The 27,456-nt window shown below is 41.4% G+C and overlaps 1 protein-coding gene across 10 annotated transcripts in view; it reads right to left on the reverse strand.

Moving 5' to 3' along the window:
• Unc79 (unc-79 homolog, NALCN channel complex subunit) overlaps positions 1–27,456 on the reverse strand; it is a 241,101-nt gene that overhangs the window by 173,841 nt on the left and 39,804 nt on the right. For 9 of the 10 annotated variants that reach the window (XM_041633347.1, XM_041633349.1, XM_041633348.1 and 6 more), the window contains exons 2-5: positions 25,945–26,065; positions 18,915–19,219; positions 15,790–15,960; positions 5,966–6,058 (exon numbers count right to left, since the gene is read on the reverse strand). In XM_041633347.1, the coding sequence (XP_041489281.1) occupies positions 5,966–6,058; positions 15,790–15,960; positions 18,915–19,161 (511 nt within the window). In that variant the 5' untranslated portion in view covers positions 19,162–19,219; positions 25,945–26,065. The remainder of the gene's footprint in view (positions 1–5,965; positions 6,059–15,789; positions 15,961–18,914; positions 19,220–25,944; positions 26,066–27,456) is intronic. The other variant, XM_041633346.1, reaches the window with a different exon arrangement.

Genomic DNA, 27,456 nt, shown 5'->3' on the forward strand with positions numbered 1-27,456 from the left:
CTCCACCCTTGCCCTATTCCACCAAAATTTCAACAGTAGAATAGTAACACTTACTTAAAACATTACATGACTGGTTTTAATAGTGGCGCTATCCTGTTTGTTTTGTAAGCTGAGTACAGCAGTTCTGTGTGAACTCTGGATGACAACGTCATCGGGTCAAACTGTCAGAAGTTTGAACACACCAGCATGCATCTGATCCCAAAGTGACCCGAGTGGGCACCACCTCATCTCTTAACTGTTTCCTACATGACTAGTCTTGAGTCAGAAACGTAATCTCCAACATGACATAGTTAATTGGCCTATAAACATTATCCCATGAACAAATTTGAAAATAACAGAGGCGATTTTGTATGATCACGGTAGCTTTTCATCAACCCAAGTCCAAGAAGAAAATGCCCATTTGTGGCAGATCACATTATTTACAGCACTTACAATGTGCCAGTCAGAGCACCAGGACCAACCGAGTATGCGCACGCCTATTTTGAACTTGTTAATCTTAACAATATTTTAAGAATAGCAGGAAAAATTGTCCCATTTTACAGGTGAGAAAACTTGGCCTCGAGGCAGAAAAGCTTGCTCAGGGCTGCACTGACGTCATTTGCAAATGAGCTCGGGAAAACTCAGCCCTTTGAGAAGCCCTCATAAGCCCCTGGAGTCAGCTCAGGTAATAGACAGTCACATCATCACAAATCGCTTCAATGGGGATACTGGGGGGGGGGGGGGGGGAAGTGAAGTAAACTCGGTAACTTCCCGGGCCCATGGTTTACTTAAACATCTCTCATTTAGAGGCTACCCAGTCAAGAAAGCCAGCTTCTCATTTGCTTGGTTGTTTTTTTGTTTTGTTTTCAGAGTCTTGAAGGCCAGAGTGGCTAAAACGCTGACTCTTCCCATGGGGCTGTTGGTGTCTACTGAGTGACTGGGGAGAGGTGAAGAGGTGTGTCATCTGTCTTTATGGTATCTATCTCCTCTGTTGCCTTAATCTTTAGGTCAGAGTCCATATATGAAAATATTGATCACTGGAGAAACTTGTGTCCAGAATACAATGCATGGTTATTTAACTTGGCCTACACTTGCCTAGTCTCTTTTCCTCCCATCAAAGCTAAAGACATCAATCAGACCCTGTCAATGGAACCACCAGACCATGAAAAATGTAAAAAGAAATGAAAGAGAAGATTCTGGAAGGTCTGCCTCATCCCAGAAAGATGAGAATATACCTTCCTTGTGACCCCATTTCCGTTCACCATTACTCCTGTCCCATATCTGGAACCCCACTCTCCTGGGTTAAGAAGCTGTTTGTGAGCACAGTCTCCCTTCTTCGTCATTATGTGGCCACCGAATAAAGACTTCCTTCCTCCCCACCATTCAGATGTTGGTTCTTCTGTGGGATGAAGGCCCAGATCCGGATGCAGGAACAGATCATCATATAACTAACCTCCAAATGTCCTCTCTGCCCTATTTCTGCCCATCAGGACCCACTCCTCATGACTAGAGTTAAATTTACTAGTGTCCAAATAAAGAATCTTCTCAGAACATATAATGTAATAAATATAGTTGTACTTTTATGGCATTTTAAGGTAAACAGAATAAGATATGAGTTTATAGCTTGGCCTAAAAATAAATGTTTTAATTAAATTCACATAATAATCACAGAGATATTACACTTGAGGATGCTGTAGACAGAATACACCCCTCAAAAGCCACATGTTAAATTCTAACCCCCAGAGTGACATCACTGGGAGGTAGGGCTTTAGGATGTGTTTATGGCATGAAGGGAGAGGCTCCATGAGTGGAGTTAGAGCCCTTGGTTTTTTTTTAATATTTTATTAGTAGTGTTAGTGTTATCATTATTAACTTATGTGTTTGGGAGTTTGTTCTTGTGAGTGCAGTACTTACAGAGGACAAAAGAGGGAGCCAGATACCCTGGAGCTGAGATACCCAGCGTGGGTGCTGGGAATTAAACTTGGGTCCTCTGGAAGATCCATATACACTCAACTGCTGAGCCATTTCTCCATCCCCCAACCCCAGTGCCCTTATTTTTTAAAGGCCTCAAAAAAATCTTGTTTTTCTGCTATGCAAAGACAGAACAAATAAATTCATCCATGAACCAGGAAATGGGCCCCAACCACTCTACCAAATCTATGGACAACCTTGAGCATGAAGTTCCTAGACTCTATACTGTGAGAAATGAACATTTAATATAGACAAGTCACTCATGTTACAATATTTGCTAAAGCATCCCTGACACAGCTAATCTTGACTAACCCCTGAATGTGAGTCAGGATCCCCAGGAGATACACTCCTGTGTGTCTCTGAGGATGTTGCCAGAGACGTTCAACTGAGGAGAGATGATGATGGGAGGCCCCATTTCGTGGGATGGGCTCTTATGCTGAATAAGGAGAAGAAAGTGATAGGAACTCCAGCATTTATTTACCTCTCTCTCTGCTTCCCGACTATGGATGCAGCACAACCTCTGCCTAGCATTCCTGCCACCATGTCTTCCCTGCCAGGGTAGTCAGCAACCCTCACACTACGAGATAAAACCAACCCTTCCTGCCTTGAGCTGCTTCTGTTGGATGCTCTGCCACAGCAACGGGACAAGTAACTGATGTAACCCCACACAGACGGAAGCAGAGACCCAGTTCTGGGAGGTGGAGTGCCACCAGAACAAATGCCTAGAAACGTGGAAGCCACTTTGGCATTAGGTAATTATAAGGACTTGTTCCAGAAAAGCCACTATTCCTAAGAACAGACCTTTAACAACATCTGTGTGAAGGCTTAGGAAGAGAAGATCAGGGAAAGCCTCACTCTTCTGAAAGTATGCCGAAATGAATGTTGGCAAAAAAAAAAAAAAAACAATAGATGTCTCTACTAACACCCCCGCTGAGATGCCAGGCAGAAAGGGGAAACACGTGATTGCAAACTGGAGGGAAGGCCACCCTTGTCGTAAAGTGACAGAGAACTTGGTCACACTGTGTTCACATCTTCATGGGCTGCGGGAAGGTAGAGTTTGTGAGAGAAGCTGGCTGAGGAAATCCCAGGGAAGTGCTGAACAAGTGGCCTGGTCTATGGTTTTGTTTCTGTTACTGTTTTCTGTGTATTTATAGTAAAATTCCTGCAGAAAGAAACGGCTTCAATCAGAACGGTTCATCAAAGAAGAAACCAACCGAAAGTTTGGAAACCCCTCAGACTGTTTGTATTGAAAGAATGGGGAGGCCTGTGGGGAGAGAGAGCACCAGGTGTCTGGATGATCACGGAGCTAGGAAACACGTTAGTCAACCCTCACCTGTGGTCCAAGACCCCCAAAGACAACTTAGAACTCATCACAGCTGCTCCTCCCATCAGACGCCTAGAGGACAGAGGGCATGGCTTCAAGGGGCCACCAGCAAGTTGGGGAACTCACATTGTGGCCCATACTTCGTTCCTGCACTCTGATGCCTTATTCTTTAGCTGCCAAAATGAAGCTCTTTGGGTCCCAGAGTAGCATACGCCAGACCCAACAAAGTTGTGGGTATATGGATACTACCACTTAGACTTCAGGATACCCTAAAAAGTCAAAGGCACTGAACCCCAGAAGGTGGGGGTGGAGCTAAGGTAGACACAGGGACAATCACCTTAGGAAGCCCCTACTACGATAATTTCCAAGGCACTGCTGGAGGCCAGGCTGCCTAAAGCTATGGAGGCAGGACCACCAGATGCCCGGGGACAAGCCCTTATACAGCAAAGCAACAGAGGAGACAGGACCGTCGCCACCGTGGGTCTAGAAAGAAGGACATCAAGTCGAAGAAGATTACTTACAAGGCTAAGGTTTGATGTTGAGTTTCAGGCACACCCCTTCTCCCTTTGGGGTGGGAATGTCTACTCTTTAGCTGGCCTACCATTGCATTTTACTGTTTATTTGTCTGCCTGTGTTTAGGATTTAACCCTCAGCTGCACCTATGCTAAGCAAGAATTCTACCACTGAGCTGCAGCCCCAGTCCTCACAGTAACATTTTGGAAACATGTGACGCATTTGCTTTCATACACTCACAGCCAAAGAGCACATCATGCTAGGATAAACCACACCGCAAGTCTGACAGTTACAGATGTGGATGGTGTTTATATGAGCTGCTGGGCCTCGGAGTTTTGAGTTGATAATGGAATGAATTAACACTTGTAGGGTTGTCAAGATGGAATTGGTATATTTCAGGTGTGAAAATGATGTGAAATTAGGGAGAGGGGATAGAAAGCTGAGAAATCAAATATCTGTATTCCCAAAAACCCATGTTAGATCTTGGCCCCAGCATGGGAATTTAGGAGGCAGGATCTTCAGGAGGCATTGAGGTCCTATGGATAGCATCCTCACGAATATGACCGGTGTCTTTGTAACAGAAGCACCAGAGAACTGCTCCTCCTTCCTCTGAGAGAGGAGACAGCACAAGCATGGCCATCCTTGCATCTGGGAGAAAGCCTTCGCCAGATAGTGGATCTGCTAGGACCATGAGCTTAGACTTCCTGGCTTCCAGAACTTTCAGTTTTTGTTGTCTTAAGCCTTCTTATGGTAGCCCAAGTGGACTAAAACAGAGAAGAAAAGTCAGCACCTGCCTGGAATCCAGGGACTTGGGAGTCTGAAGACGGAGAACTGACTTACCCAGGAAGTCAGCCTAGGCAATATAGCAAGCCTCTATCTCAAATAACAAAACAACAAAACTATACACACTCTATGACTCAGATGTATTAGAAAATATGAACAAAATACAGTGTATTAAATTCTCAATGAATTAATAAAATATTATGTTTATTTTTTAAATAAAAGTTTTCAAATAAGAAACTCAATTATTATGCTACTTATAGACTAAAAACAATGTTATAAAATTTCTCATTTGCCAAACAAACATTACATGAAAATAAAAAAACAGAGTTCATACTTAACACAGTACTTCAACAGTGAGTTACCTTTTAGGTCAGTTCTTCCAGTTAAATCAGCAGTTACCCTGACACACACAGCCAAACAGGGTACAACATGGGCAAACCCATTGAACACCACAAATGCTCTGATATACAAAGGCAAAAGTGGGCTGCCAATCTTCAGCAACGCAACACAATTACAGTTTTCCATATCACACTAAGTGATAAGCCATCATGAAAAATGGTTTTCTCTCACACATCAAGAAAACCAAAATTTTTCAAGCCTTTTAAATCACACATTCCATTTAATCAATTTATCCTGTGAAAAACCTGGAGCTTGGTAAAAAAGATTTATGTTCAAAATGTTTCTGTGGCATTAGCAAAACAAATTTACAGAAATTATCAATTTAGTTATCATTAGTGGTTAAAGTGCAATAAATATGCATATATGCATGTGAGCTGATCAATACATGTAATATACAGTGTGTGTGTGTGTGTGTGTGTGTGTGTGTGTAAGACAAGATATCACGCTACAGCTCAGGCTAGTCTAAACTAATGATGAACCTCTTGCTTCATCTTCCCAAGTGAAGATAGAATATGAATATAGATATGAGCCATGACACCAGCCTTTCTCTCTCTCTCCAAATATATATATGGTTTTTTGAGACAGGGATTCACTGTGTTGTGTAGCCCTGGTTGTCCTGAATCTCACTCTGTAGACCAGGCTGGCCTCGAACTCACAGAGATCCTCCTGCCTCTGCCTCCTGAGGGCTGGGATTAAAGGCATGTGCCGCTACCACCACCACTACCTAACTCTATATTTTTAATTAAACTTTTTTCTCTAAAGTCATCAATTTCCAGGCATCTAAAACTTCATTCTCAAACATTCTTAAATATTCCCTAGCAAATCAAACCACTATTACTAGCAATTGATACATTCATTTAAACTCAGAAATCTGGCTTTAACACATCAGTTGTCTCTTCTGCCTAAAAGAGCTCCCACATGAAAAATTCTGTCTTGTCTGCGAGATGTCTGCTCGCGATAGCTTTGGAGCTGCTCAAGCTGCCGGCTTCTGCTTACCTGGATTAGATGTGTACTGCATTGCAATCATTAGCATGGCGGACGCAGAGAGGTTCACATGAGCTGGGACGCCTTCTTTCCTGGAGGAGCCCACTGAAACCAAAATTGTCTGATTAGATACAAATTAATTTCTAGATATGAGCACATAATTGCTGGCTTACCTAGAACCACGAAAGAGCTTAACGAGAAAGTTCCAACTAAGCTGGGGCACTGCTGACTTTCCTCCTTTTTTAAGATGGTGTCTCATGTACCCCAGACTAGCCTTAAACATTCTATGCAGCCAAGGTGACCTTGAATTCCTGATCCTCCTGCCTCCACCTCTCAGAGCTGGTACAGGCATGCACCCGGTTTATGGAATGCTGGTGATCAAACCCAGGGATTTGTGCTCGTAAGGGAAACACTCTGCAAACATTAGAGCCCCAGAGCTGATAGAAATTCACAGAGACAAAACCACAGAACTGCTCCTTGCGTACAAACGCTACCATCGTGTGCCACTGTAAAAACACCTAGAGCACAGCCACGTGGAAAAGATATAAAACCAGAATATACTGGCTTTGTCAGAGTTGAACTTTGGTGTGATCTCTATTCCCAAGATGCTCATATCTCTAAAAGAAAGAAAGGAGAGCCTCCTGTGGGCCCAGGGCACGTAAACATGTTAACAGTTAACATAAGAAAGCAGATTTTTAAGCCAACTAGAACATATTAAAAATTAGAGAGGCAAGCAAGCCAGCTTCAGAAAATATATAACTTCTTATTTAGTTATAAATGCAAATCTTAAGTCACATATTATGAAAATGATCATGCTTGTTTTTAAATGGTTTTTGGCATTCATATGTCCCTACACAACTGTATCCAAACCTTCCCATAGAACCCCATCAGTATCTTTGTTACCATAAGAAATCGCTTGCAGTTTCCCACAGTCTACCCTCCTCACGTCGGTCTGAGTTGTTTGGAGCAAAGCACTTTTTTGAATCTATGAATAGCTGTGAACAACGTTTATACTGTGCCAACAAACGTCCAATCACAAAGCAAGCAGGTGTCTTCAAAAATCACCTAATTGCTGTATAATCCCGATATCCACTTATACACTGATTTATTTAAACTCATCTTTAAGTGTCTTGTTTATGACGACATTAAACTCTATATTAAAATTGTCTCTATTTCATAGAAAATGCTAGGTAGCCCCATAAGTATTCAGAACTAGCTCTGATGAAAATTATTTGGCATAACATGTTTTCAGTCAAAGGGTACTTTTATCCCATTAATAACTGAGAGAGACCCCCACAAAAGGAAGACTTTTCTTAAGATTAAAATATAAAATGAATTCCTTCTTCCACAGAGATAACAGAAGAAGTAGAAGAAAACAGTTATACATACACTCATATACCAAGCTGCCAAACGGAGAAAAAACAGCACACAGAAGGGAAAGACTCACAAAGTCAACACTATTTCTACACACTAAAGACCACTGATGCAGACAGTCAGCCCAAAGCAGATAACCTCAAATTCAGCTTTATTGTACATTAAAGTAAAGTGTATGGGAAGCAGGCCTCATTTACATCGAAAAAGAACAGGCAATGCAATAAGACACTCAGTAAACAGAAACATCAAATCACTAGTTAGAGGTTGTCATGCAATAACGGAGACAATGAAAGTTTAATAGGATTCTATTTTGTTTCCACATCAAGAACTTCCGATGCTGTAAAGGACAGCGGTCACTGCTACAGGTTGAGAGACGCCAGCCAACAGAACAGGCCCCTAACTGAGTTCTGCTAGCCCGAGTCTGGGTTTATTAACCACCTGCGTCTGCCTGTGTCTGATTCCCAGGGCAGGTGGTATTCAGGCATAGGTCTGCCTGACTCTCCACTGTAAACAAAAGCTGATAGGTAGACCAGGGTGGATACAGAGAGCGGTACACTGCTCCGAGGGGTGAGGATGACTAATCAAGTGGGATAAACTGAAGAGGAAAGAGCTCTGAATCAGATGCTGAAGAGCGGGGCACATGGTTTTCCACCTAGAGATCCTAGCTCAGCCAGTGTGGGAGATTGGAAACGCTCTGTTAAATTAATAAGCACATCAGCGGCTCTCATGCAAGCTGGCCTTGGATCTGCCATCTATTAGAGAGATGAGGGGTGAGCAAGGGGATGCCCAGGCCAATACCCAGGGCTGGAGAGAGGGAGCACATAGACAATACTCCCGTGCCTTTTGTTGAAGAAGAAAAGAAAAGAATGCCTCCTCCAACATCCTGAACAATAGAAGAGCATCTCTCCCCCCTCCCTCCCTCCCTCCCTCCTCTCTCCTCTCTCCCCCTCTCTTGTCACATGTATGCATATATACATATATTCTTTTGGTGACAAGTGTTTTCACCTTTATTTAAATTCAACTCAAACTTTTTAATCCTAAGCATTTTTCAACAATGAAAACTGTTAGAGAGGTTGGGAGCCACTGTGCCCAGCGGCCTCTAAAAGCGGGAGAGATGCCCAACTGTCTCAGATGATTTAAGTGAAGTCTGTTTGGAGAGCTGCCCAGATGGCTCAGCGACCTTTGGATGTCCCTGTTACCTCTGTAAATCTATGCTGTCCCTCAAGTATGGCCATCCATAAAGCCACAAGAGTTCCCCCAGGACACAAGCCCCAGGAAATTGGCTCCGATACTTATATAAACAGACGGTATCTTGCAATTTCAAAGCCTTCTACAACACCGAATAAAATCACCATGGCTCTAATTTAATAAGCATGCACAAGCAGGCGTCATTTACTGAATCTTGTGTAAAAGGCATGATGTAAACAGATACGCAGCTTGATCCCATGAGAGTACAAAAAAAAAACCATATACAATTAAACGGAAAAGACTATTGTGCTCAGGAAATATAATGAAAAGTTTCCAGGCCTTTCCCCTATTCCCCCAGTAGCACCAGAACAGAACCTGCCATCATGCCTTCCTCCCACGAACAGTACTGATCCCTTAACATGTGTCTGCATTGGATAATCCCCAATGGGCTAGGTGTGCAGTTCTCACACGATTCTCACCTCGAAAAGGAAGCAGGTGACAAAAGTCATTTTGTAGGTGAGAGATGAGCTAGCGACAGGAATGCACCAGCCTAATTCCTGAGACAATGACAGTCCAGGATGAGTATAATCATCGCTAATGTTCCAATCACTCACTCACACACTACTTTTTTTCATAGAACTGCACCAGGCATCATTCTCGGCCCTTGGTTACAGCGGTAAAGGAGGCCATCGCCAGAGTTGGGTTAGGTACTGTATAGTTGGAGGTGGCTATGTATATTAGTTAAGAAAAATTTTAAATTACATTCTTTAGCCTCACTAGACACATCACATGTGCTTAGTAACCCTATGTGGTAATGGCTACAGTACGAGGCAGCATAGAATTTTATTTCTATTTCCATTATCAGAGAAAGTTCTGTGGACAGTGTTGTTCTACAGAAAAGGACATGCATTGGCCACGAAGAAGCATGAATATGGGCAAGGGAACAGAGAAAAGATGGTGGAAAGTTCTGAATTAAATTAGAAAGGAAGGCATCTCAAAATATGTGGTTCTTAAGAGTATCCAGGAGGGCGGCTCAGGAAGTAAAAGCGCTGGCTGCACAGGCCTGACCATTTAAACTGCATCTCCAGAACCCACATAAGAAGCTGGATGCAATGGCGGGCAGCTGAAGTCCTGGCACCTGGCACTGCAATATAGAAAATAGAGACTGGAGAACCGGCCAGAAATCTTGGGCCATCTGGAGCATATAGAGCAGCAACAGAGACATCAAAGGAGATCCTGTGCAACAAGGTGGAGAAAACTGACTCCCAAATGTTGTTCTCTGAATCTCTCTCTGTCTCTCTCTGTCTCTCCTTGTCTCTCACTGTCTCTTAGTATTTCTCTGTCTCCCATCTATCTCTTTCACTCTGTGTCTCTCTGTCTCTCTCTTAAATGCACACACACGCACACACACACAGACTCATTTCTTTAAAAGATGCAGTACTTACACTGTGACCTAAGGGAAACCCACCATGAGATCATTTAGAGGGGCTCTGAGACAAGGGGTGCAGTATAAACACAAAGCCTTTGTAAAACCACAGCAAGGCTGATGCAGACATGCAGAGCAGTCACGTGGAGAAGCAACAATGAAAGTAGAGAAGCTGGCCACAGCCAGATCAGAGTCTTGCGAGCCAAGGAAGAATCTAATTGTTAAGAGTGACAAGAAGCTAGATGGTTTGGAGGAGGGACAGAACATGGCATAATCCACATGTTTGGAAGGTGACTCTGGGTTTGACGTAAAGAACAGGCAATAGGAAGCCTAAGCAAGGAAGTAGAGAGACCAGACCTGAAGTTATTGGTCTGATCCAAATGACCACAATAAGCATAGTCTATGGATAGGTTAAAATAAATCCCACTAGCCTTATAGTCTGCTAAATGATAAAGATAAGAAAGACAACTAGGGTGAAGAAACTTCTACAGTTGGCCAGATAGCACTATCTGGATAGAGACGTGGCCTCTCCTCTCACAGGCTTTGGGCTTGTGCTAGTGAAGATGGCTGCACTCCATTAGGTAAGGTCTCTGTTAGAGAGAGCCATGACTTCAGAAGGCAGCAACTAAACCAAAAGAGAATACCAGGATCACAAGACTCTCAAGCCTATGCAGTCTTAAAATACTTGCCATTTGGGTTAGTGAAGCAAGACGCCCAACTTCACAAGTACTTTGAGTGCAAAACCTGCGGCGGTTTTATGTGTACTGTCACATAAGGGACAAAGTAAGCCAGGGACAGTCCTACCGCTCCTGGATGGCCCTTTGCCGCAACAGTGTATTCAACAGGGAAAAGCAGTAGAACAACATGAACAATCTCAGCAGGGAAGTGTCAGGATTCATTGCAATGTGATTTAATTAATATGTCTATGATTTGTCTGTGCATTTGATCCATTATATATTGGCATATCATAGAATGTTCAAATTCCAGTCTCATGTAGCTTTCATTTCGTGGTCTTCACAACAAAGCTGGGATGTAGATAGGGCAAGTTATAATTATTGACAATCCTGTATCTAAGAAAATAAAAGTTGAATGGGGAGAGAAAGTTGTGCAGAGCCAAAGAACTATAGCTCTGCCCCCAGTGAATCCTGGTGCCAAACATTTTCAACAACGAAGTTCTCACAGCAACACCTACCTCGTGAATGCAACCATTAGCAAATGAGCAGACTATGCATGACAATGGTTATTCAAATGTCACCAAGAACTTGCCTTTTCTTTATTTTTTTCTGTGCACAATTAGTCTCATAAGACCATAGAACTATACCACGTGTTCCATGTGTAGCCAAAACCAAACAATAAAACCACAGCTTGGAACTAGATATGCAGTGAAGTCATACATGTGTTTCTAAATCAACACAACGATCTAAATGAGCCTTTCTTTTTCCTGAGGGTCAGTGACTGAGAAAATCTAAGGTAGGAAAGAAACTGGATTCGATGAAGCACAGTACAGGCTGTTGCTCAGCACTGTTTCTGTCTTCAGAATAAGACAGCCCACACGAACGGATGTTTATTTAAACTATATTAAAGGATGCCTATTTAAACAATATGGAAGTATCATCATCCAAAGATCCATATTTCAATTTGGACAACAAATCACAAATCCTTTATTGGAAAAAGAGAGGTTTCCATGGTGATGTGCAAATGATTTGTTTTTTCCAATACTTAGTAACTCTTCTAATATACTTTTATAAACAGCATAGATTCCACACATATGGAATAAAGAGATCTGTATTTTATTTTTGGAGGAGTTAATAAGAAAAACATGTCAAGAAGAGTTTTTATAATAAATTGATGAGTTATTTAAAAGGAGTTATTTAAAAATAAATCATAAGCGATTAGTGTGGTAATAAAGATGGCAAGAACAGTGTGTATGCTACACAGCCAATGATTGGTTTGGAGAATTGGATCCACTTCAAAGCTCAAAACTGCATCTTCTAAGTAATACAGACAATATGATCATTAATTATATAATAAGTAGTTATATAATCATTAATGATACTCATTTTAAAATGGAAAATATCTATTCTTTACATTGACTATAAAAATTCCATACCAAAGAGATTTTTTTTTTAACATCTTCCTGTAAGTTTTGTTTTGTATTGTGTTTTGTTGTTTGCAATAGGGTCTCCTTAACCTTGAATTTGTAGTGATCCTCCTGCTTCAGCACCCCAAGTGCTAGCATTACAAACCTGCAACTTCGTGTCAGGCAAAGTCCTTCTGGCAAAGACTACCAAGTATTTAGAAAATGCAACATCTTTTATCTAACATCTTTGTGCTGAGATAAAAAGACTCTGGACCAAGTTAAATGTCCCTGCCCTGATCCAGTGTGAAGCTCTAGATACCGTGACAGCTACCAAAAATAGAAACAGCATGGATAATATAATAAGACCACTCCAATCCTCACTGCAATCCATTCTACCTGGAATCTGAAAGTCTGTCTCTTCTGTCTTAAGGTCTGTGTATGAAGAAACAACTCAGTCATCTAAGAGCAGGCATGCAGGTCACCACTACAGCTCATTTCAAAGACGGCGAAGAGTGACTACAAGTGAATGACCAGGAGGGTGCTGAGAAGTCGCCCAAGCCAACAGGCTAAAACAGAGTGACAAGTAAACACGTGAGCCAGGCCTACCAATGGATGGACAAAGGTATGCAAAAAAAAGTTGGTGTTATAGAATAAATAATCTAATTTTAAAAATGGGGTACAGATCTAAACAGGGAACTCCCAACATAGGAATCTAAAATGGCTGAAAGACACTTAAGGAATGCTCAACATCCTTAGCCATCAGGGAAATGCAAATCAAAACAACTCTGAGATTTCATCTTACACCTGAAAGAATGGCCAAGATCAAAAACACTGATGACAACTTATGCTGGAGAGGATGAGGGATAAGGGGAACATTTCTGCATTGCTGGTGGGAGTGCAAACTGGTACAACCCCTTTGGATATCAGTATGGTGATTTCTCAGAAAATTAGGAAACAACCTACCTCAAGATCGAGCAATACTACTTTTGGTTATATACCTAAAGGATGCTCAATCATACCACAAGGACATGTGCTCAACTATGTTCATTGCAGCAATATTTGTCATAACCAGAACCTGGAAACAACCTAAATGCTCTTTGACTGAAGAATGAATAAGGAAAATGTGTATATCTACACAATGGAGTACTACATAGCAGAAAAAAAATAATGACATCTTGAAATTTGTGGGCAACTGATAGAAAACATCATATTGAGTGAAGTAACCTAGACCCAGAAAGACAAATATAACATGTACTCACACGTAAGTGGCTTTTAGACATAAAGCAAAGAAAACCAGTCTACAATTCACAATCCCAGAGAACCTAGACAACAAAAAGAACCTAAGAGAGACATACATAGATCTAAACTATATGGGAAGCAGAAAAAGACAAGATCTCCTAAGTAAATTGGGAGCATTGGGGATCAAGGGAAGAGGGTAGAAGGAGAGGCAGGAGGAAAGGAGGGGAACAAAAAAAATATATAGCTCAATAGAAACAATTTTAAAAATTAACATTGATCTTGTTCGACCTAGAATTATTAAGCCAGAAATAACCAGGGAATTTTAACTTGTTTTCTGAACATCCCCGCTTTTAAAGCTGAAAAAAACCATTATGTCTCAGAGACATGAAGTGACTTGCTCATACATTCAAAGGAATAAATATCAAGCCATTCCACAAAGAAAGACTGAAATTCACACATATTTTTAGGTTCACATCACTCATTTTTAGTACTCAGTTGCTTCAGATATTTGTGTAAAACAGGATTTTAACATGACAAGGTTTGTGTCTGGGAATCTCCACTTCTAATTAAGGAGGAATTAGTCACCAGCTTTGCAAAGAAACGAGCTGACAATACCTGATCAACCTTCGCCGAGGTGAGCCGCTCACTGCCTGATCAACCTTCAGTACGGTGAGACGCTCACTGCACCAATGTCTCCCCACAAATTACTTATCCCCAAGAACAGGGGCACAGCGAGCTAGATTATTACCAGTAAGAAACCGTCTCACCTGCCAATCTTTTTTTTTTTTAAAGATGCCTGTTCATTTCCTTAACAGTCGACATTATTTTAAAACAAGATCACAAAATTCTAAAACTATACCCACAAGCGAGCACTGGTTCATGAGATCGCATAGGTGAAACAGAATGATATACTCTACAACTTGGAGTGACATCAACAGTTCGCTCATTTTCCCCTGCTGCTAAATAATTAGGATATGTTAGCAAATATTTTATGTTTAAACATTTGCTAAATGTGATGTTTAGCAATATTAAATATTTGCTGAATATTTTTAAAAATTATTAACAAAGAGTCGAACTCTTTGCTGAAAAGACATGAAAATTACAGTTCTATACCTAAGTTAAACTCCACTCTAAGGTGAAGCCCAAAAGGTACATGTGTTTGTCAGCTGCTGATACACAGCAACTTTAATAAGGGCATAATAAGTACATAACTTAATGTGATGAGCACTGATACCAGGAGTTAGACATGACCAATAAAGCTATTTTTATTTTTAAAAAAAAAAATCAAGGGAAGAAAAGCAGGTATGGTGGTGTGCACCTAAAATCCCAGTATTCAGGGGGCTGAGGTGGGAGGGTGAGTGACAGCCAGCAGGCTCCGGGTGGCACACTACCAGCACCCAGGCTAATCACGCTATCCCTTGACACATCAAGATACAGCCACAGTTGCTGTTCGTGAGGCAGCTAAGGTTGCTAGTCACAAAGGAGCTGTGATTATCCACGAGGAAGCTATGATTACTATTTTACAGATAACAATCAAAGATAAATTCGCATAGCTAGCCAGTGGCAGAGCTGAGATTTGCATCTTGATCTGGTTGAATTCTTAAGCCATCACTTTTTCAGCTTATTCCCTGAAACATAGGCTGATCCACAATCCACTTGTAAAGAACACTTTAGGGACTGTGATTACAGAAGCTGAAACTGTGCTTGTTTTCTCTTTGCTTTCATGTCTGAGGACCCTGTAGAATTATGTATATAAAAGTTGAAAAGAAGCCATAATCCTAGCACTCGGGAGTCCAAGACAGCAGATCAAGAATTTGAAGAAGCTTTTGACTACAGAACTAATCAAATTCCAGGCCGACCTGGAGTTGTGAGGCTCAGTCTCCAAAAATATCAATAAATAGACAGAGAAGACTGGTCCCAGGCTTGCGACTGTATCTTGCATAGGAGTCATGGGCGCTGGCTTTATTTCCAAAGCATGTCATAAATTTTGACTCATTTTGTCATCAAAATACCGAGAAGGAAAGCTGATCCAGTCACCAGCATCGAATTAGATTTCAACCACGTGAACTGAGCTGTATAACCCTCCACAGCATCCTGCGGCAGAGCTGGAACAGGAGGATACGTCTCCCCACTCTCTGCTGCCCTACCCATCCTCCCAGCTGCCTTCACCTGCAGGAGGAAGCAGTCTTCACACCAGACAACATTCTGTCCACCTTCTTTTCTAACGTGGAAAAAGACACTGTAATTTATAAGTAGGAAACCCAGAATGCTTTGACACATTCTTTCCTCCTATTCCATGAAGGCAAACTGAGCAAATAGCGTGATGATCCTAAGGTATAATCGTCTTTCACATCATCGACTTCCTACATAACGTAAATGCTGAAACAATTAGAATTTAGATCATAGCAGGTGTACATTATCACGTGATTCCATTGCAATCTTGAAAGTCAAGCGCCTGTAACAGTAAACACAGTTTCCATTTGTACAATATACAAAGATAATTTTAGGATGAGGTGAGATTGAACTTACATATGGCCATTGGTAGAAAAGATGTGCTAAGGTATTCAATAATATCCTTGTGAAGAAATGGAGGGAAGGTAGCTAGCGTTGAAATCATCGTGTAGGGCAAAGTGCTCAGAACATCGTCATTGAGAAAGGGTAGCAAACATGTGGTTGTATAAAATATTGACTGTCCAAGATCTACAAAACAAAATTAAGTAGTCAGCCACTGAAGATGGTGTCATTAACAAAACATGCTACCTTTATATTTTAATAATCTAAACTATAAAAGCATCTATTGTTCCCTTTCTACTAAGAATTCAGAAATACACTGCTTATTAGAATGTGGGATGTACATAGCAGTTAGTTGGCGAATATATTAAGAAATAAATCTGTTCCATGAGTTTCTCATCAGTGTATCAGTCATCTGTAAGCCTCACTAGTCAGGTGACCCTTGATCCCATTAATCAAAGCACTTTCCAAGTGATGCTAACATCCTTCAATTTTTTTTATCTCCATTGGATTTCATAAAGATAACTGAAATACAGTGATGTGCCCAGTAGAATTTTCAGAAAAGTCCAGGGCAGTATTAGAAATTAAGACCTGGCTATTTCTGCTACACCGGCCAAGCCACACTAGTCCTACGCCTGTAGTCTCGGGCAGCGAGGTAGTTTGTGACCTCTAGATTAGGTGTGCTTCGCAGAAAGGAAGCTAGGGGCTGGTACTGCACAGCCCTTTGCATCCTGTTCATTGTCAGGAAGCTGATCCTCCTCAAAATAATCTCTCAAGGATTTAAAATACAGATAATAACAATACCTACCTGGCTTGATAGAAGTTTAGATGAAATAAATACAAAGAACTCAGCATAGCATGTACTCCAAAAACATTAGCTAGTACTTATTGCCATTAATATTACTATCATTGTTACCTGCATGAGAAGTAAACATAAAGGGCCTTCAAAACAAACCACAACTATTCAGCTTTAGAAAGCATGAAGAATAAATCCATTACATTTGATGTGCACTGTGATATTTCTGAACCTCTTGAAATATAGACCATCAGCCAAGGCTTGACATGAAGATGGATCACTTCTGCACTCATTAAGATAGTGAAGTCTCAGACTCTGGTCTGCTTTGGCTCTGATTCATCTTCCAGAATCATGTGCATTCCTCAAATTATTTCTAATAATTGTGAGAATTAACAAACCATATTGACTGGCCTGTCAGCTGACAGTGTGGTCAACACGCAACCTGAACAGCCCAGGTACATCGCCTTTGAGCTCAGACCAACAAGCGGAAAATTCACAGGTATTTTTGTGTGAATTCCATGAGGCTGTGCATAAGAGACACCTCAGCTATGTTCATTGAGCCTTTTTTCAGCCTTAGGCTAAAAAGCCTAATTACAGATTAATAGCACTGAAAGGGCCTGGAAGCCCACCTGGGGTCTTTTCTACCCAAGGAAACTGAGATACAGAGAAAGCAGGAGCTGCCCAAATCACAATTCACCCGTAGTTGAACTACTCCTTCTCATTCCTATAGGCCACCTAGACCCGGAATGAGGACAGAGACTCTAGCCAGTGAGCAGTCAATCATTCTCTATCAGAAGAAGCTTCGCAGGAAGCTCGCTCAGAGCATCAGCTGGCAGGACCAGTCCTCAGAGATTCTCACTGGATCTGCAATCTCCAAGTTCCCTGTGGCCCAGGTTGTGCAGAGAACCTTGAGAGAAAGGGGCTGTCTGGGCTCTCTAAACCCTTTGCTAGAATGCTGGTGAGCTTTATCCTAGCTTCTAAGCTATATTATTCAGAAGAAGAACACAATAAATAAATATCAAGATAAGGTCACAAGGCAGGCATAAGGCATGAGAGCAAAAACATAAATCATCGATACTGAAATTGTCAAGATTCACACATTATGTGAATTGCCATTTACCAAGCGAAATACCACAATCAAGAAATCTTAAAAATAAAGGGCATCTAGTCTGACCCGGTGACTCTCCCCAGGGACACATGAGTCCATGCTGAATTTAGGACTGGGTGCCACTTGACACCTACAAGCTCCCAATTTGTCTCATTTTGGTTCTGAGCTGGGAGAGGATTGTAGCACAAGAGGCTAGGTAGGTTTAAGACAGCAAAGGGTTCGAGATAAGCAACTCCACAGCATAATACAGCATTGTAAAGACAAGAAAAGCAAATTCAGTAATAATTTCATCACTTTATGAAAGGAAACTTTAAAAAATTTCAATTACAAACACTTCATACTAAATCAACCATTAAGCATTCTTCTAGGACAGACAACCATATTAAAAAACAAAACAACTCCCACCACCCACCCATTTCCAAAGCTTGCTTTTCTGTACAATGAAACTTCTTCGGTTATCACACTCCCAGGGGCCAAATGGCAAATATTTTAAAGACAGCTCAGGCTTCTAAACTGCATTTAAGAAGCAAATCTCTACTGTCCATACAGTTTTGAATTTTTAAGTTCTCCCAAATCCATAGTGGATAGCTAAGCAGACATCACTGTACCCCTCTGTGTGGATCTGAAGAACAGAGGGGACAAACAATGGAAAGACACAGTAGGATGGGGTGGAGAGAGGAAGCCTGCTCACCAACGGCTTCTACTCTAAATACCACCGGCAACACCGTGTGCTATAATCCTTGCCCCAGTATTTTGCAGTAACTGCTGGTTGTTAAATAAATCAGGCATTTGTTTTACCAGGAAAAGTGAGTCCCGGAGAGAATTTTTGGTTTGCCCCTGAAACTCTCAGAATCAGTCAAGGATTAGAGCCTGCTCTTCAAACGCAACCTCTTACATTTTCTGGGGCAAAGCTTCAAACTCAGCTTCTCAACTGTGGCCTTAACAAGAGTCACCACAATAAACTGATCAGTGAAGGGAGCTGCCTGCTATATTCACCGTCTCCAGTTCATTGTCTCCTGCTTCCAACCCCTTGAATAACAACGCTGGGCATAAGGACCGTGTGAAATGAATGGAAGGGAAGCACCATTATTAAGTTTCATCGTCAGAAAGGCTTCAGACACACAAAACCCTTCAAGAGATTTACGACAGTAACAACATTCTCCAAGCCTGCCTGCTCAGCACCATAAATATTCATAAGCACGCATGGACATTCCCAAAGACTTCAGTAAAAATGCTCACCGTGTTGGCCATGCTGTAGTAAAGGAACTAGATCCAGGAGAGTCACCAAAGTCACGTAGAGGCCTTGGTAGTCCAAAGAAGGGTAGTCTGACAACTGAGCATCACGACTTTGCGGGCCGCGTTCTGAAGGAGCATCTCGCAGGACGCTGTAAAGGAGGGAGCGAGTAACAGTAGGGTTGATGGAACTGACCTGCGGTCTTAGAGATGGGGTGAGTGGGAATGGCACAGGAAAAAGACACATGGTCATGGGCACTGTCAAATTGGAGGCATCTTGGTTTTCCTTCTTCCCTGTGCGGGACAAAATGCTGTTGGGGGGACAAAGAAAAAAAAGAGACAACAAAGACACAAAGAACAGCACATTACATTGAAATGACACTCTAAAACAAATAATAAAACACCAGATACACCCACATAAGATGCAATTGCCACCGCAGCACGGCCTACGGATCTAGTGCTGGTCGCACAGCCATGTGCTCAGAGATGTCAACAACGCAGGTGGACTTTGTGGAAGTTGCATTGCATCTCATGTGTTATCTGGTTTATAAGGAGCAAAAATATAAAAATGCATGTTTCAGTGCCAAACCCATGTTTTACAGTTTGTCAATTTGGCGAAGGAGCGGTTTCCTAGCATGAGGAACGCTGACTTGGCTTCATCTGGGAGGGCTCTCACTCCTAATCATACCGAGTTTTCAAAGCAACGCAGCAGTACTATCTCGTCATGTAGATAGAAACTTGCAAAATATAGGTATGGCACTTGCAGAAACATGTTTTAGCAAAGAATAAACATGTGCGTTTATTAAGAAAGTCTTAAAAATCACATGTTTATTGCATCAAAATAATGTCTATATGTATATTATGATACTGTTTCATGACATTCTGTCAGTATCATTTGAGATAATGAAGTTTAAACAGGCATATGAACTTAGAAATAATACATATTTCTAAAGTGTTAACTAAACTACATTGGAAAAGCTATAAAATAATATATAGTAAATGGCCCATAGCGTGTGTTGGTGAACTAAAGATAATGTATGTGTGTGTGTGTGTGTGTGTGTGTGTGTGTATGTGTGTATGTGTGTGTTTTAATTTGGCATGTTGGGAGGAAACATTTTATTTTATGAATACAAACAGTGTTTATTAAATAGTTACCGTGAAAACTCTAAGAGCTAAGCAAGCGTCATCTACGGGAAAAGCTGTGCATCATACGAGATCTCTGATGGTACTGCTGTTACTTACTTTATTAGTCAACAAAACTCACTAAAAACTAGAGAAAAGATCATGTAGAAAGTTAAAAAAGCTTAATGAGAATAAATGTAGTCTCTAAATATCGTTCTACTTTTAGTCTCCATTGAAATCTATGAAACTTTTAGTAAAAGTTACAAAGCAGAAAAGTTGTTGATTTAAAAGTCAAATTACTTCTTAACCAAATGTTTAGGTTTTAAAATGAGATTATGCTATTTTCCAGTAGGCAACCGTTATGCACTATAGCGTCTACAGCACGTAAGTGCTTTCCTATGGTATACTTATTTGTTAGTAAAAATAGAAAACAGTTTCTAAATGCTTCTTTTCATTGTCTTATACTTACTCTATGTGCATCCAACATTACTAAATTCTCAGCTAACGGTGTGACGTCTACAATGTCACAGTGGTGTGAGGAACTGGTTAGTGCCAGCATGCTTGTTATGTCAAGTCGACATTGAATTTTTTTTTAATTTTCTCTTAGCGCAGAAATATGTTACAATGTAAAAAAAATGACTACATGCTTTTTATTTTCTAGGTGCCTAATTTACCTCCATTTCCTCTGTCTTCTGTTACCCAATGTCCAAGGAAAAACAATAATAATAATGATAATAAAGATAATTTCAGAATAGTTATGTAATACTTCTTAGCAATAAAGAACTTAGGAGCTGCTGTCTTTGTTTTGGTTAAAAGGGATTTAATTTACCTGCATTAGTGTGTGCTATACTGGGCTTTGTAACCTTAAACTGTGCAGTAGGATAACGCTATTCCACCTCTCACCGTCTGCCTACCTCTATTATAGAGAACATATATTTTTGAATCAGACTTTTATAGTTTCCCACACAACGAAATTACTCCTCAGATTACCATATTTACATGTTACATTATTGATAAGTCCAGTTACCAACAATTTTAGTCCTATGAGTCTATCCCCTGAAATCCCTTTAGAGTCACAAAATGGACATGTTGATATAGTTTCCCAAATTTCAGCATACGTTGGCTAGCTGCCAGCATCTCTTCAAAAAGAAAACACTGTCCCTGAGTCAATAAAAAAAAAGTAGCCGGATATCATAAATGCATGATATGTAAAGTGTCCTTTAAGTCTAGTCAACCACCGCCTTGGTGGGGGATGTGCCACATTATTAACTACACGTTGCTGTTCCAAAGCCGGAGGGGCTGCAGCAAGTGCTAATGGCTCAACTTTGGAAGCTGCTTCTGTGACAGTTTTCCCTCCTGTGCATGTGCATTCCCAGGTGACAGCAATGACAGTGTCCTACGTTCAGGGAGGGAAGAATGCCAGCGCTGAAACAGTACAACTTGCTCTCTCTGCCTTGAGATTTAGCAGGTGAAGTTGAGGAAAAAATGGCGGAAATGAGTTATCCATGAAACCAGTTTTAAATCGCCATTCATGGCTCAATGTAAGGAAATGTGTTCATTGTGGAAACTTAAGAAGGGTTCATGAATCAATGTACAATGCATTGTGATCTTATGATGTTTTGTTTTATGATGTCTTATTCAGAGAAAAAAAAAATTACTTATTTCCCCAGCCAAACTGTTTAACTTGGGAATGATCAACGATTTCCACATCCACCTGAAATTCTTTCCCAAAGGTTTATATACAGATTCAATCAAAAAGAATATTAAGAATGCCCTGTCAGAAGAGTCAGACATTGTGGCCAGCTTTCCACCTCTCTTTTCCCTCTCGGACCCTCTTTGTGAGCACTGGCTTCCATTGTCAAGAAGGAGGAAGACCCCTGGGGTTTGCAAGGGGGTTGAGTGTCCTGAGGCCTTTCTTGCACAGAAATTTAATCCATCAATTCAACTTTCTACACAATTAAGCACTTTGACATTTGCACTGCATCTATGCACTAAACAAATTGACTATATGCTATGCTACGCTTTAAAACTATCCTGTGGACTTTAGATTGTGTGTGTGTGTGTCTATGTGTGTATCTGTGTGCCTGTGTGTACATACCTCTGTATGTGTCTATGTGTGTGTGTCTGTGTGTGTATGTGTGCATTCCTGTGTGTCTGTGTGTATGTGTCTCTGTAAGTGTCTGTGTGTGTATCTATGTGTGTCTGTGTGTGTGTATTTTCATGTCTTTGTGTCTCTGTGTGTGTCTGTGTATGCATATCTGTATGTATGTGTGTGTGTTCTCATATCTCTGTGTCTGTGTGTATCTGTGTGTCTGTGTGTGCATGTCTCTGTGTATCTGTATTTGTGTGTATATGTATATGTGTCTGAGTTTGCATGTGTATATGTATGCATATATGATGTGTATCTATGTGTGTATATGTGTGTATATATGTGTATGTGTTTATGTGTGTTTTCTTAGAAATTCCTATTCTATTAAGAATATTGGGCTGAAACTGGAATCCTTATTTAAAATGTATTTACATTTTCTAACAAGTTGGTAGCAAATGTAAAGATTTACATTAGAGCAGCTCCAAGAACAACAGGAGAGAGACACAGAGGAAGATTCCCAATAAGTCTGAAACAGGAAGGACATTAGGAGCTGATAAATATCCAGCCACCTGGTAAAAGGCAAGATCCTTAAAGGCCTTAGATGATGGAAATGTGACCACAGTATGCTCCTAGCATGAAGTGAACAACCACCTCTGAGCCTGCGATGGCAAATTAGACAATCTTTATTGCCACCCCCAATGCTAAGAGGCACGTAAGCAGAACAACCTCTGCGGGAAAGTCCTGTGAGTCTGTGTCCACTGCCAGACTTGCGACCCTGCTAAGTTAGAATGAGCACGATGCAGCATGCGTATGTCATCCCAGCCAGGGCCTCCAGCCACTGCCTGATGCAGGAAAGGCTTCTGAAAGCTTCTGTACCGGACGAAAATTGACAAAAGTCAATTTTGTGTGTATGTTTGTGTATACGTGTCTGTGTGTATGTGTCTGCCTGCCTTTGAAGATCCCTGTGATAAGACGAAAGCTGCTCTGGGCATAGGGCTCAGTACACTGCCTACGACAGAGGACTTCTCCAACTTGAGTAGAGAGAACCTCGGCAGGCGAATTATCTTATGCAGATGCTGCAGCCAGTGTTATAGTCAGCTGTGGTGACATGCACTCTCTCTCCTCCAGTGGACTAAATGACAGACACTGACCATCTAGGCCAACCTCAGCTTTGCCATTCAAAGCTTTCCCAAATGCACAGACACCAGACAACTAGCATTCTAACAATGTAATCCTAACTCAAATAAAGCCATCTGAACTTTGCAAAATGGTACCACATAGTCCTTCCCAGGGTCTCACTCCCTCTTGCCTCCAGCTCCCTAGTTTGGATACATCAGGCAGGAGCCAGAGTACCCAGATTGTTCTTCCTACTTCTTTGCAAGAACCTGAGTTCTGGAAGCAGCAAGTAGTTCTGAATGTAAAAATTATATAAACACAAAGGAAACCACCTTTTTTGTGGTAGAGAACTTTACTGGCAATAATCAAAGAGCCAAAGACTAAGTTCGTCTCATGTGGCTTAAACTTTCTACTAGCTTCTTAAGAGGAAGGAATATACGTGTGGTTGGAATGGATGCAAGTGCCAACAGTGAAAGGGCTTCTAACGTGGTTCAGTATAAAGAACAAAAGATAAAGGTGTTGTATTTCCATTTTTTAATGAAAGAAAAAAAAAGCTGCACTAGGCACAGAGAAGATAAGAAATACATAGGATTCAGACCAAATAGCTGACCTGTAAATATTCCTATTCAAGTCTGATCCATGATGTATTACATTCGTCAATGTCTTGTGCACATGTGTCTCTGTGGGCATTCACAGAGTCTGCCAGGCTGCTCTGCTCCACCATCTGCAGCTACCTTCTGAGCAAGGTGGAACTGCGACCATCACCTCAGCTCAGCTCCATGGAGCAAAAGTTCTGAATAGACGCCAAGCACTAAACACTCCCTGTCTTCCCTTGATCTTACAGATAGCCAGCCAACAGCACTCTACGACTTTCTGTCAGATGCTAGCTAGCATTCCCAAGGGCGAAATCAAGTTTTTATTAAAGAGAAGTATCCCTGCTGGGTGACAATAACCAGAGTGCAGCAGCACGGCGCAGGTAGCACAGCGTGGGTTGTGGATTAAGATCACCAATGACCTGATGACTCCAAAATTACTAGATCTGTAATACTGAACAACGTATTGGACCACGCGAGTGACTTAGTTTCACTATCTGTGAAATATGTACAGTAGTACCCTTATCTGATTACAAGGGGCTAAAGGAAATGTCACATTTAAAGAGCTTGGAGCAGCACTTAATGTGAAGAAATATAGCTATCATAATATAATGTTGCTATGGTGATGATAGCTATTGCCACTGTCGCCATTAACGGCTATTGATATTGATACCCCTTTAAGATGGACTCAGTCACACAAATATTCTCCGACCATCTCTAGAACAGGCTACTAGAACACCAGTTTCACCATGAAGATGCTGTTACCCCTGACCTCATCATAATGATCGAAACAGAACCCTCACGGTGTCCTAAATTTCTCAACTTATTGGCACAACTTCAAAGCCCTGAGTGGCACACTCTGAAGCCAACAAAGGTGTTGCCATTTCTTCACAAATGGAATTCACAATGTTTCCTACCAGGAAAGTGTCCCTCACTGTGGGTTATAATATGGGAAAGAGTATCCCTTTGGGGCACCCAGCCTCAAAGGCAAAAGGAGAATGTGAAAGGATGGAATAGGATGCCTCGGTTCCCAGTCACCTGGTGATCACTAAGAAAACCTGGCTAACTGTGCTATGCCCTGTGAAAAGGGGAAGTAGCTTGCTCCAGGCTCCTAAACCAGCTACGTGAGCCTAAAACACCTCAGGAACCAGATAAACAGAATCCCTCCATACTAGGACAGGGATACTCAGGATCCTAAAGATAAGACAATATCCAAAGAAGAACGGTAGACATAATCCCTAAGACCAGTGACTGGCTGCATGCAGGATGTGTCTCTCTATAAGTGATCAGCCTGTCTGCATACAACAAACGCCAAATGCCTGGAAAGTCCAGTGCCACTACACTCACTCCAAGGTATGCCCTCTCCATGCCTGACTTACAGAACTCTTGCTGTTGTCTAAATAGCAGAAACGGCCGTGAGTCCAGGGCAAACTCAAAGAGGGATGTGGCAATGGGGAGACAAAGTGCTGGGGTGTAATAGTAAGTGAAATATTCTGAATTCAATGCTATTTGCCAAAGACAGCTCTGTAGCTGGAAAAGGCTCGTCTTTGCTCTTTTGTATTAGTGGCAAGGGTAAAGGGGATGCCCCCTCAGATCTCTGCCCTGCAGTAAAAGGAGACAGGGTAACAGAGCTCCAGCGCTGTTGCTCCCTTGTCCTCGCAGTACTTATTATCAGGTGTGACACATAGGACGGAAGCAGCTGCAACTCCTGCACTAATCTGAGAACCGGGACGTACCAGCAGCAAGCCTAGGCCGCCATGTAACTCTCCGCTTCTTTAAGACTCTGAGTGCTCCTCGCTCTCAATTTTAGAGACTCAAATCTCACTCCCTTAATCTTGAGCCGTTGTGTCAAACACACAACGTTTTTACCATTTGCAGATTTCCCCAAAGAACTCTCAATTGAGGAAGCAGGACACTATCGTGTGGCCCGTGTTTCCAAGGAAACTGGGTTCTGATCTGCTAGACACACCCAGGGGGCTGGAACCCAGACTCTTCTGACAGAGCACTAGAAGGCTAAGGCCTTTCAAGACTTTCAGCTCAGTGTGAAATTAGGTCCCAATCAATTCAGCGATACTACCTAATAGTTCTCTTGAAGTCAAGGGTATGTAAGGCTTACCTTAACAATGTTTGGGAAAAATACTTCAGGGTGTTTGCGATGTCTGTTCCTGATGGCACGGGATAAATGTTGTGGAGAACTCGATTATGATATTCCTGCAAGTACCGGATCTTGGAAGAAACTAGATAAAAGCAAAAAGAAAAAAAAGAAGAAGAAAAAGAAGAACCTTCTTGTAATATGTATCAAACACAAAGGGAATGATTATGTATGAGAATTCAATACATATTTTTAAAAATCCATATAAGTTTTTACTGGAATTCCATGATAGAAACACTAATACAAAACACCTAATTTCTTATAACTGCATCCAACAATTAAAATTATTTTTATCTGGGTTAATATCCTTACACGTACTGTCTATTCCTTTTTCAGTCACTAAGAAAAGCATTATTCTAATAGCTTTCTAATTATCTCCAGATAAGCTTCCTGTTATCAAAATAGCAATAAATATAAGTCTCTGTCACTAGAGAGTTATAGCTACTATGAAGGAAAAAAAAAACCTCAAAACTATAAAATTCCCTGAAAAAGATGTGTGTCCACTGTATAATGGCATCAATTAAAATCATTTTTTTAACTCAGTAAGAATCATGAAAGTGTATTTAATGAATGCCTAACTATGAAGAACATGTTAAGAGTGTATTTACTTTGTGGATATCAAGTAAGAATATGATGATGTGTGGCAATAAAAACACAAACAATAATGGTCACATTTTTCTTCCAATGAATTGCATAAATCAGAAACCATCCTAATAGCTTTCTGAGACTGGCTTCCCAGTCTCGAGACAGGAGGGACACGTGTCGTTACCCTCCTACACCTACCTGGAGTCACCAGCATTGTCCACATTCCTGACCTGACCTTTGACCTGGCTGTAGTGAATGGCCCAGCTCTAGTCATTCCTCTTTGCAAATCCCAAGGAGCCATGATGATCAACGTCTCTCTGGTCTCCTCTTCCACAGAGTTCTCAATACTGTCCGTTTGTCCTTTCAATCTTTAAGGCTAGCCAGGGAGCCTTTTAGGTGGCATGGCTCACTGTCAGCAGTTAGCAGAAGACATATGATGTCCCGGAGAAGCAGGGCTTTGCTGTTCCCAACAGCCAATGGGAATAAGCTCCTGGATGGGTCTAACTGAAACGCTGGCTTAAGCAACTTAAAAAAAGTCAAATGCTTTTGACAGGTGCGGAACGGAGAACCACAGAACAATAAAGTATCAGAACACAGAGACACTTAGAGCCCTTTTTCCCCTAACTACTTCATTTGAAAGGTGGGGAAATGAGGCACACGGGTGGGTAGCGGTAGGGCAGGGCTAGCGGTTAGTTCTCCTGACTCACGATCCAGTGCTCTTTCCTCTACGACATGCTCGAGAATACAGTTCTGAGACTGAGCCAGCATGCACACGGTATATGTTCATGACACAACATCAAAGCAATCGTCAGCAGTTGTTCGGCTAATCACTATTCTAAAGTAACGTCCTCTATTTATCAGACTTGCCTTTTCTCCTTTTTGCTTCTGGGC

The sequence above is a fragment of the Microtus oregoni genome, unplaced genomic scaffold (assembly GCF_018167655.1).
Source record: "Microtus oregoni isolate MIOR12 unplaced genomic scaffold, Mior012 000043F_ref0000047, whole genome shotgun sequence".
Taxonomy (NCBI): Eukaryota; Metazoa; Chordata; class Mammalia; order Rodentia; family Cricetidae; genus Microtus; species Microtus oregoni.